The sequence below is a fragment of the Peromyscus leucopus genome, chromosome 1 (genome assembly GCF_004664715.2).
Source record: "Peromyscus leucopus breed LL Stock chromosome 1, UCI_PerLeu_2.1, whole genome shotgun sequence".
Lineage (NCBI taxonomy): Eukaryota > Metazoa > Chordata > Mammalia > Rodentia > Cricetidae > Peromyscus > Peromyscus leucopus.
The window spans coordinates 164,238,664-164,250,541 of record NC_051063.1 but is presented as its reverse complement, the minus strand read 5'-3'; the positions used below and the strand labels follow the sequence as shown (position 1 = coordinate 164,250,541).

General features: G+C 50.5%; 1 protein-coding gene across 1 annotated transcript; it reads left to right on the top strand.

The window, feature by feature from the left end:
* Positions 1 to 288: 288 nt before the first annotated feature.
* Positions 289 to 2,298, top strand: Lgals7 (galectin 7). Its single transcript, XM_037199627.1, has 4 exons — positions 289 to 399; positions 713 to 801; positions 1,399 to 1,600; positions 2,109 to 2,298. The coding sequence occupies exons 1-4, from the start codon at positions 385 to 387 to the stop codon at positions 2,220 to 2,222; spliced, it is 420 nt and encodes a 139-aa protein (XP_037055522.1). The 5' UTR covers positions 289 to 384; the 3' UTR covers positions 2,223 to 2,298.
* Positions 2,299 to 11,878: the final 9,580 nt, after the last annotated feature.

The window sequence follows — 11,878 nt, the reverse complement described above, 5'->3', positions numbered from 1 at the left end:
GAACAGTCTGGGCTCTTGGGAGGAGGCTCCCTCTGGGAAGAGTTGGTAGCGCCTTTGGCTTGATGAGCCTTTCTGGATCCAGAGAAGTCCTAGGCCGGGTGGGGCGGCGGTAGAGCGGGTACAGAGAGAACCTCTCCCGTCTGGGTGTTGAGGACTTGCCTACTCTACAAATGTAGGAAAGGGGGAAGACAGCCGCACCCCCAGCCTACGTGGGGGCAGGGCAGGAGGAGACTGGCCCAGCCTTCACAGCTTTGCCCTTAGGGCAGGGGTCTGTGCCAGGTGTGGGTGTTGGATGGAAAGGGTGGAGCTGAACCACCACCCGCCTTTACTTAAGTCCCCTTTTGCAGCCCTCGGCCTCATCGCTTCTGTACTGCTGTGACAGCCATGTCTGGGAGTTCCGTAAGTGTTCTGAGGCTGGGGGAGCTGGGCTAGGGTGGGGCCGGTCGGGAGGCCTGGCCTTCCGGAAGCCTCCCCTGCCCAGCCTCAGGAGAGCTGAGTGCTGCCGGTCTCTTGGGTCTCCCCAGCTGGTCCTGAAGGTCGTCCCCAGGCTGGCTTCCCTTTCTTGTAACTGTTCTGTCCATCCACGCCTGTCTCTCTGCCTCTCCTCCAATCTGCTTGTCTTCTGTCCTGTCCCTGGAGTTCCTAACTGGGGCTGGCCCATCTGTTTCTTTGTCTCCCTGGTTCTCATCCCTGCCCCACCCAAATCTTTCAGGCCACCCACCACAAGACCCCCCTGCTTCAGGGTCTCCGCCCCGGCACCGTCTTGAGAATTCGAGGTGTCGTCCCTGAACAGGCTGGCAGGTGACTTCCTGGGCTCTAGGGCAGGGTGGGGGGTGAAGAGGAGATGCTCTCCTGGCTAAGTGGATTGTTTCTTACAGCCTATACATGGGGTCCCTGGGGCCTGTTCTGTCAAGTAGGGTCTTGGACTGCCTGTTGCTATCTTAATTTGGATGAATTCACTGATGTTCCCAAAGACGTCGTAGGTGGATGCTCAAATCTCCCTAAAAATTTAGGATTCTAGGGCAACCTCAAGAATCCCTGGTCAGTCCTAGAGCTCCATGTCCCATTTTTCAGGAGCCTGAAAATCTGCCTTGGGTCTTGACACCAGAGTACCCGGTCATCAAGCCCATGGTCTACTAAAATTGGGACCTCAGAGTTTGTGAGAGTATTGGTAATCTAAAATAATAGGGTCCATGCTACCAGGCCTGCTTATCTGGGGTGGGATTCCCTGTAATCAGGAACACAGCCCACCGATCACACCAGAACTCCAGGACAGCTCCAGCGTCTGGAAATGAGGCTATAAACACGAGGACTCTGTGTGGGTGTATGTGTGCCCAGGGAACCATATAAACCTTTGCATGGTGATTGCTGATCTCTGAGGCCTACTGTTCCCGGCAGGTTCCACGTAAACCTGCTGTGCAGCGAGGAGCAGGGGGCAGACGCCGCCCTGCACTTTAACCCGAGGCTCGACACATCCGAGGTAGTCTTCAACTCCAAACAGCAAGGCAAATGGGGCCGTGAGGAGCGGGGCTCCGGCATCCCCTTCCAACGCGGGCAGCCCTTTGAAGTGCTCCTCATAACCACAGACGAAGGCTTCAAGGTGCGTCTTGGAAGGGGAATGGGTCAGACCCAGGTCTAGAGCTACCGTGAGTGTGGGAGGAAAGTCCTTGGGGTTCTGGAACCAGGGCCCGGGCCTGGCGCGGACCTTCTCTCCTGATCTGCTCTTCAAAAGCCGAGTGCCCAAGGGGTGGGTGTCCCAGCAGGTGTTGTGAACACAAGCCGCTCTCCCTGTTGCTCTGAGACCAACATCCAGTATCAGATACTGGTGGGAGTCTTGGATGAGGCCTCTCACGCACATCATTCCCACCTTCAATCCCCGCGGCCATAGATGGACGCTCAAATCGAGGTGGTGACATCAGCAGCCCACACTCAAGAAACACCTTTGTCCTGTGTGGATTGGATCTGAACTCACTGTGTCCCATTAAAATGGACAAACAGACCCATTTTCCCTCCCATGAGAGAGAGGCTCGCAGTGGTTAGCGTTTTTCCCCAGTCGTGGACCGCGATCCGACCCGCATCTAGGCCTAATTTAAGCTTTCCCCATGCAGACAGTGGTCGGGGACGAAGAGTACCTCCACTTCAATCACCGGATGCCACTCGCGAGCGTGCGCTTGGTGGAGGTGGGCGGAGACGTGCAGCTGCATTCTGTGAAAGTCTTCTGAGCCAAGGGCATCGGGGTGGGGGAGGATCGCAGAGGAGGGTGGGGATGACGAATAAAGTGTAGCTGTAGTTCCCGACTGTGGCTGTGTCCTTTATGTGTGGCTGAAGAAACTGAGACTCGGAGAAAAACAGTGATCCAGGGTCACAGTGAGCCTGTGTCGGAGACCGCATCACCTGCAAGGCAAGGAGGTAGCTGAACCGAGGCCCAGCGGTTTCCTTCCGGGAGCACCAGGGTGCTGGTGCTGGTTTGGGTGGGGGAAGGGTAAAAAACAGTCTGTGTAGCCCAGGCTGGCCTCAGACTTGCAGCCATTCCTTTGCCTCAGCCTCTCAAGTGCTGAAAGATTACAGGGGTGCACTATCACACCAATTATTTTGTAACTATTTGTGTGTGTGTGTGTGTGTGTGTGTGTGTGTGTGTGTGTGTTACATGCACATGAGTGAAAAAGGTGTCCGATTCCTTGGAGGTGTTGTTACAAGCAGTTGTGAGGTGCCCAGCGTGGGTGCAGGGAACCGAACTCTGGTATCATGCAAGAACATCAAGCGCCCTTTACACAGGAAGCTGTCGTGTCCCGGCGGCCTGCCGGCATTTGGAGGTACCCTTTATGTGACACTATGCCATCTTTACAAAGGTCACCAAATGTTTCCTTTTGAAAAAGGAGAAATGCGGGGCATGGTGGCTCATGCCTGTTAGCTCAGTATTCTGGAGGCTGAGGCAAGAGAATTGCCCTGAGTTGGAGGCGAGCCTGGGATCCGCACAGAATGAGATTCTGTCCAAAAAAAAAAAAAAATCATCAAAACACGAACAAAAAACGCAGAGGAGTCCCACTCTATCTCTCTCATTCGGGCATCCCAAACTTTCCGCTCCCCGGGAGCCTCGGAGGCACCTGGCCAGGCGGGGGAGGGCATCCCTCTGGGTGGCACCCAGCTGGGAGCCGCACCCAGCGTCGGGACAGGTCGCTGCTCGCGCGTCCCCGGGGCAGACGCGATGTCTCCAGCAGATGATACTCGGCGGGGCGGGGCGGGGCGGCCTGGGTCCGGGTCGCGGCCGTGCGCCCCTTGGACACGGGTCCTGTGGTCCTGACCCGACGATCCCGACCGCCTGCCCTGCCATAAATCAGCGATTTTGGCGGCGGGGACCCGGTGACTAGCGCAGCCGGGTCGCCGGGTTGATTTTCAGGCTCCGTCGGGGAGTCGCTAGACGCGGTGCCCCAGAGCCAGCCCTCCCTGTGGCCTCCGCTTTAGGCAGGAGGTGGGAGCGCCCAGCTGCCTTTCTTCCCGGAGCAGTCTTCTGGAGACACGCCCAGGAGGGACACGCCAGAGGGCTGTGCCCAGGCCTAGAGCACAAACGACAGTCCCCTCTAGCGGCCGGCGTCCACCTTGCCACCTGGATCAACGCGAGCGCAGGACACGCGCCTGGATCTCTGTGGCCTCAGTGGGGACCAGGGGGCAGGACCCCCAGGGTCTGGCTCTTCCTCCACCCCAGGTTTTCTGCCCCTGGCACCTTCCGCTGGAGACCCCTCGCCTTGCCTGCGCCCTGAAAACCCAGAGGCCGCTCTGAAGACCGGCTCCCCCTAGCGGTAGAAAAGAATTCCCGGAAACCCCTGAGTCCACAGAGGCCGAGCGTTCCGAGTTAATTCTTCATTTAAAATTAAATTAAATGTATTTGTTTTTGGTTTTTCCAGACAGGGTTTCTCTATGTAACAGCTCTGGCTGTCCTGGAACTCGCTCTGTAGATCAGGCTGGCCTCGAACTCACAAAGATCCGCCTTGCTCTGCCTCCTGAGTGCTGGGAATGAGTGTTCCTACGTGTGCCTGTGAGTGTGTGTGCAGGCATGAAGGCCTAAGGTTGATGTCAAGAATCTTCCTCGGGCTGGGCGGTGGGGGCGCACGCCTTTAATCCCAGCACTCAGGAGGCAGAGGAAGGTGAATCTCTGTGACTTTGAGGCCAGCCTGTCTACAGCCGAGTTCTAGGACAGCAGAGCTGTTAGAAAGAGAAACTTTGTCTCACAAAACAAAAACCAAACCAAAACAAAAAATCTTCCTCTATCAGTCTTCAGCTTATTAACAGAATAAGTCTCAGAACCCCCGTCCCCAAGCTGGCTGATCTCTTTGTGGGAAGGGAGGCTAGTCGTTTCCTCTGGGGATCCTGTATCTATCTGCCTTGTTTATAGGAGGCCTGTCAAATGTGGGTTCTGGAAACCAGGACTCTGATCATCTTCATCACACGGGGACCTTCATCCCTAAGCCATCTTACGAATGAGTTATTATTTATTTATTGTTTTGGAGGCATGGTCCCATTGAAGCCCCTGGCTGGCCTGGAACCTGCTATTAGATCAGTCTGGGCTTGAACTCAGACATCTGCTTGCCTCTGAGTGCTGGGAATAAAGCCGTGTGCCACCACAGCCGGATCAATGAGTTAATTCTTGTTTATTTGTGTCCATTACTTAATTTTGAGTGTTTTTGGAAAGATGTCTCTCAGAGGGTCTGCAGGGATGACTCAGTGGTTAGGAATGCTTGCTGGTCTTGCAGAGGACCTGACTTGGTTCCCAGCACCCATATCAAACAGCTCATAAGAACCTGTAACTCAAAAAAAAAAAAAAAAGAACCTGTAACTCCAGCTCCAAGGATGCCTGTACACACAGACGTGTGACCTACTGCCACCACATACACATAATTAAAAGATAATAAAAATAATTCTTTAAAAAATGATATCCCAGGAAGATGTGGTGGTGCACATCTTTGATCCCAGCACTAGGGAGGCAGAGGCAGGTGGATCTCTGTGAGTTTGAGGCCAGCCTGGTCTATAGAGTGAGTTCCAGGACATCCAGGGCTACACAGAGAAACCCTGTCTCAAGAAACCAAATTAAGTAAATAAATTTTTTAGAAAATAAAAATAGACAGGCCGTGGTGCTCCATGCTTTTAATCCCAGCACGTGGGATGCAGAAGGAGGTGGATGTTTGTGAGTTCTAGGCTACATAATGATACTCTGCTTTAAAAAAAAAATTCAAAACAGACAAAAAACATGCGGTGATTCAAGTTTTCATATGAGGTATTTTCCTCCAAACTCTCTGTAGACTTCAAAACACATTCCCATTAGCTAACTTTCTTCCCTGGGTATATGGAAGCATGGTCCCTCTGTTGCTGCTGGCATCCCATAACACCAGTGACATCCCTGAGTCCCTAGTATGTGCTACTCCCCATTATGAATGTTCTTAAAAAATTATTATTTAAAACCTTTTTTTAGTTATTTAATGTGGATGGGGGTTTTGCCTGCACCAATGTGTGTGCACCGCATGCATTCCTGGGATCCCTGGAGGCCAGAGAGGTCATCAGATTCCTTGGAACTGGAGTTCCTGATGGCTGTGAGTCATCATGTGGGTGCTAGGAATTAAACCTGGGTCCTCTGGAAGAGCAGCCAGTGCTCTTAACCTCTGAGCCATCCCTGTGTACATATTTTTAAAGATGGTTTCATGTAGCCCAGGCTAGCCTCAAAGTCACCATGTAGTTGAAGGTGACCTTGAACTTCTGCTCCTCCTGCCTCCACCAGCAGAGTCTTGGGATCATGGGTATGCACCACCATGCCACGCCCAGTTTTACTCAACAGTGGTGGCAGCGGCAGAATCTAGGGTTTCTCTTCCTAGTTAGCTGCACTCCTCAGCCCCATGGTTATTCCTTTCAAGGTTTTTAAAAAAGATTGATTATTTTGGGTTGGAGAGATGGCTCGGTAGTTAAGGGCCCTGGCTGTTTTTCCAGAGGTCCTGAGTTCAATTCCCAGCAACCACGTGGTGGCTCCCAACCATCTGTAATGAGATCTGGCGCCCTCTTCTGGTGTGCAGGCATACAGGCAGGCAGAACACTATACATAATAAATAAAATTTAAAAAGAGATTATTTTTATTCTGTATGTATGAACACTCTGCCTGCATGTGTGTATGTTCACTCTGTGCTTGCCTGGTGTGCACCAGGGCTGGCCTCGAACTCACAGCAGTCCTCAGCCTTCCTGCCTCAGCCTCTCGAGCATTAGGATTGTACACCACATTCAGCAAAACGTTGTACACAACATGTATTTGACCTGGCTTGCTTTCTTTGTTTCTTTCTTTTTTTTCTTTTCTTCTGGAGCTGAGGACCGAACTCAGGGCCTTGTGCTTGCTAGGCAAGTGCTCTACCACTGAGCTAAATCCCCAGCCCAGACCTGGCTTTCTCATCCTGTCTAAGGCTGTATTGGGTATCTATTGCTGCATTAACAAGCTGAAAACTTAGCCCCAATGACTGTCTTACTTGGCATCTGAGGTTAGGAATTTGGGGTGGCTTTCTGGGTGGTGGCTCAGGACTGCTCAAGCCGGTGGAACTTAGAGTCATATAAAAGAGAGAGTGCCACACCGTGGGTAGGGGCCCAGGTCACCCACTGCCTATGGCTCACGAGCTAAGAATGAGTTTTCCAGGCTTAGATAGCTAGAGAGGAAAAAAAATCAAAGAAGGCTTCCATTACATGATAATGAAAATTATATGAATTCAAACTGTGGTGTCCACAAATAAAGTTTTATTGGCACTCAGCCACGCTCATTCTGCTGTGTTATCTAGTGGCTGGTATGGTGCTTCACCAGCCTTGCAACATTGTGGCATCGCCCACAATGCATCACACGCCTCGCGCACTCAAGCCAAGCCCTGTACAGAGAAGGTGCGCAGCCCTTCCAAAGACCTGGCTGCTGCTGGGGGTCTTCCTCTCAGAAGACGCTCAGACATGAGTGTTGGCAGCAGACCTGAGCACTGACACTTGTGTCTTCCCATAGGAGGCACACGAAGTGACCAAATGCCCTCGTAGACATGGAGTCATCACCCTTCCAACCCTGCGAAGATTTGGGAGATGAGCACTGCCAGTTCCATGGACCTGGATGTCACAGATAACCGGAGTTTTTTTGTTTTTTGTTTTTGTTTTTGTTTTGAGACAAGGTTTTTCCATGAAACAGTCCTAGCTATCCTGGAACTCACTCTGTAGACCAGGCTGGCCTCAAACTCACAGAGATCCACCTGCCTCTGCCTCCCGAGTGCTGGAATTAAAGGCGTGTGTTGTCACTACACAGTGAGTTTTGGGTTTTTTTTTTTTTTTTTTTTTTTTTTTTTTTTTTTTTTTCCTTTTGAGAAGGATCTTTCTGTGTAGCCCAGGTTGGCCTCAAACTGGATCCTCCTGAGTGTTTCAATTAAAGGCATCATCACCATGTCTGTCTGATTTAAGAGTTCTTTCACTGTGTGTTGACAGAGGACTTCAATCCCAGGACTGGGAGAGGTGGAGGCAGGTATATGTCTGAGTTTTAGTCAGCCTGATAGCCTACATAGCCAGTTCTAGGTCTGACCTACATAGCCAGTTCTAGGTGTGATCTACATAGCCAGTTCTAGACCTGACCTACATAGCCAATTCTAGGCCTGATCTATATAGCCAGTTCTAGGCCAGCCAGGGCTATACAAAGAGACCCTGTTAAGGAAAACAAAAAGTTCGCCAGATGATGGTGGTTTACACCTTTAATCCCAACACTTAGGAGGCAGAGGCAGGCAGATTTCTGTAAGTTAGAGGCCAGCCTAGCCTACAGAGAGAGTTCCAGGACAGCCAGAGCTGTTACACAGAGAAACTGTGTCTCAAAAAAAAAGCTGTCTAGGGGTTACAACACATATCACTTTATGGGTCTGGTTTCACTCACTGGGGTGAACTAGGCCCCCAGCCTGGCTCTAAAATCTCTCACCCCTTCCTCTTTTGAGCTACATCGCCACATAGATCACAACTACATACACTATTTCAAATAAAAATTACATATTAATTTAGTGTGTGTGTGCATCTGCCACAGCACACACAGAAGCCAGAGGACAACTTGCAGGAGTTGGGGTCTCTTCAACACTTAGGGATCAAATTCGAGTCCTCAGGCTTGGCATCAAAGCCCTTCACCACAGAGCCATCTCACTGACGTGGCTGGCTGGCCAGAGAGCCCCGGGGATCTGCCTGTTTACATGCCTTCTCTCCCAGTGTCGGGGCTACAGACGTGTGGCCGAGCTTAGCTTGTAGGCTGTTCTTGGGATCGGAGCTTAGCTCCTCAAGATGGCCCAGAAATCATTTTACCCAATTTGGGATCTCCCCAGACTCCCTAGTCTTTCTAAGATTTTTTTTTTCAGGCAGTTCTCTCAGTTCAAAGGCCAGCCTGGTCTACAAAGCCAGTTCCAGATCAGCCAGGGCTACACAGAGAAACCCTGTCTTGAAAAGCAACCACAAAAACAAAAAGGTGATCTCAAAAGACAGGATCGCTCTATGTAGCCCTGGCTCTCCTGGAACTTACAATTGTGGGGTGTCCACCAGAGAGGATTGCTCAGACATGGGTTTAAACCAACAGAATGGTTTAGTAATGGGCCGGCAACTACAGTAGGTGTTGGGGATCCCAGTGGAGCCCCGAGCCTTTCTCAGGATGAGCTTTTAAGCACAAAGACCATGTCCTGGGTTGATATACTTCAGTTAACAAGAACAGTTAGCCGGAACCATAACTAGCGAAGCCAAAAAGCAAGGTTAGTACTTTTAGCGACTTTCCCAGAACTATGGACTTCGGTGGATTAGGTGGATCTTCATTCTATTTTGGCTGGTGATGCTGTCTAGGTGCTGAGTTTTACAGTTTGAATGGCACTTCCATCATGGAGTCAGCTGTGCTAAGTCTGGGCCTGTTACATTCCCCATTAGTCTTAGTGAATGAGTCAAATCATGGACTCATCCTGCTCTACAGGACCCTTAATTTTACTGAACTGAAACATAATTGGTCATATAGTTTAAGATGCAGGCCCTGCCTTTAATCCAGTCAGAAAGAGAATAAAGGCCCCGTCATTGGTGCTAACAGAGTAGTTAGCCAGGGGCCAAGAGAACAGAGACTGGTACCCATCGTCTGACTTAGGTATTTCTCTCTTGCTCTTCTTGAGTTTTTTTTCCAACCATGGACAAATTTTCCTAATTACTCCTGACCAATTAGCATAGAAACAACAGGTTTCTCCCAAAGCCATACGTAGTTTCCTTTATCTCATGAGAAGTAAGTCTAAGCCTCTCCAATTTTGTGGATCATTTCTGCAAGGGAGTCTAACTGTTGTTCTAATACCTCGAGGTCCTGGTCAACCCATCTACTCAGTTTGGAAAGCATGAGAAGAGACACATTTAGTCAAACCATGAGTACATGCCCACCAAGTAGTCTCAGCGGCCCAGTGATATCGTTATCCACATAAATTAATCCACAAGGCAGAACAGCCGGCATCAGAATAGGGGGAAGTGCGTAGGTCAAAGGTTTTGAGTATTAGACAAGTTTCAGTCCCTTGTAAGACCTCTAGCATAGATTTGGGCTGTCCCCAGTCACAGAGAGTTTTGTCAGTCAATGGGCTGACAGTCTGGTTAGTTTCTATCCTATGTAGTACAGGGGCCAGGTGTCTAAGCATAACCAGCAATCCTGACCGATTTCTGACTGAGAATGATTAACTCTATGCCCAGGGTCCCTTCCTTTAGCATAGAGTCTGATTGTCCAGGTTTTTCCTGTTTCCCAAAGGCCAGAATATTTTAAAGGAATTTTTCAGGAAGTCTCAGTTTTACGACCCCGGTTTTTTACAATGGAAACTCCCTTGTTCCTGACATCCAGGGGCCCAGCCACAGGGCATGCAGAGAATTGTAAACTCTGTATTCCTATCTCAGAAGATAAGCTCCCACATCTCTCCTTTTCTCTATGCAACCAGACACTTAAAGTGGGCGCCAGTGAGCAAAGGTCAATGTGGAATGTGGGTTGCTGGTCGGTAGTCACACTAGCTGATACCTTCCCTGTGTCTGTCTTCCTCAGTTTCCAGGCCAGGCCTGAGGGTGGTGGGGTTGGACCATAACCCTGTATTCATACCCGTAATGCAAAACCTAAGACTCAGGAGGAGGTGGAGGGGCAGGGAGTGGAAAGGCCTGGGACCCAATGAAACTTCAATTTTAATGGTTCCATAGTCCGGAGACAGGCCGTTTGGCGGCAGCATCTGTGGCTTCTGCTTTCTTGGCCTGGGTGTGGTGGATCCATGGTGTGATGCCAGCTCCCTTCATAGCCATAGGAGTGGAGAGAATCACCTGTGGAGTCCTCTCCAGGTTAGTTCCAGCATCCTTTGGCTACCTGCCTGACCCAGACAGTGTCCCTGGGCTCGAACAAGGGGAAACTGGTGGTGGACTCAGAGGTCAGTTGTCTCTCAGAGAGTTCAATAAGTAGCCTGGATGGAGGCCTGGAGGGCCTGTAGTGACTTGAGACAGGAGTGTTTAGAGAGTTCTGACAACTGCTGGTCTCTGAGCCTGGGCAGCAGTGTGTGTGTGTGGGGTCTTCCAAACATCATCTCATAGGAGGTAAATCCCTCCCTGTATGGGGTGCAGGGGCCTGAAGGAGGCAAAGGGAGGAGGTCTATCCACCCTTCGCTGGACTCGGATGAGAGTTCTGTTAGAGTTTCCTTTAACATCCTGTTCATGCTTTTTACCTGCCAAAAACTCTGAGGTCTATATGCACAATGAATTTTCTTTTCTTTTTTCTTCTTCTTTTTCTTTTTTTAATCAATGTTTAAAGCTTTAGCTATTGAGAAGGTTTGTCTATGAAAGCCAGACACTGTTGTACTCCATTGCTAGGGGAGGCCAAATCAGGGGACCAGTTTCTGGAGGAGCTTTTTAGGTCCTGTTTGAACAGTTTCATTCTGGGAAGTGCCTGTTTCATCTGCTGACACGCTGGATCTTGGTGAAGTCACTTTTCCCAGAGTTTGTCAAGGTGCTGGTCTCTCATTTGGACCCCTTCCTGGGTAAAGGCTCTCTGCTTTGGATTTTCTTGAGCACAAACCTGGCATCTGACCGAGACATCCCGTGCTAGGCTGTCGAGTCTAGGCATAATATACCTTGGTCTGAGCGACTCAGAAAGTTTTGTGGACCCCAGATGAGTAGCCTGCTGAAGGTCAGTTACCAGAGTCCTACAGGTTGTTTCTGGGAGAATGATCTTCCCCTCTGGTGTCCTCCATCACTGTGGGTTTGAGCTGTCTATTTTTCTTTACCCAGGAGTCTCAGGCAGAACTGGGGTGTGGTATGTCATCAGACTATCAACAGGCCCCGCTGCTTTAGTGGAGAACAACAATTTGGAGGGGAAGTCTAGGCGGGCATCTAGGCGGGCCAAGGTTTTTAACGTCTCTTCCCCATCGGTGAGAAGCCCTCTTTCTCTACAGATCACACTGTGGACATGTCCGGTACTAAAAGCATACCGACCGACAGTCCATGTATGTGTCGGTGGACTTTCCTTTTCCCCATCTGAGAGCCTGGGTCAGATCAATTGGGTCTGCTTTCTGGGCTGAGGCACCTGCTTTGGACCCAAACCAGTTTGGTTAAAATAATTGCTGCAGCCCCCACATTTCCTGGCTCCATCTTTCGCCTCCTGACAGTCATGGCTGAGCACCTGCACCATCAGGCAAGAGTGCTGTGGAACAATCTTTTTGTGCACTGTAAATATGTATTACTCTCATTGGTTAATAAAGAGCTGACTGGCCGATGGCTAGGCAGGATTTTCAGGGCAGAGAGGATCCTGGGAAGAGGAAGGGTGGGGTCTCAGGAGTCACCAGCCAGACGCGGAAGAAGCAGCTTTGGAAGTACATGGCTGAGG

Coding starts and splice junctions, on each gene's coding strand:
- Lgals7 (XM_037199627.1), top strand. Junction 802..1,398: donor GTCCCTGAACAGGCTGGCAG/GTGACTTCCTGG, acceptor TGTTCCCGGCAG/GTTCCACGTAAACCTGCTGT. Junction 1,601..2,108: donor CCACAGACGAAGGCTTCAAG/GTGCGTCTTGGA, acceptor TTCCCCATGCAG/ACAGTGGTCGGGGACGAAGA.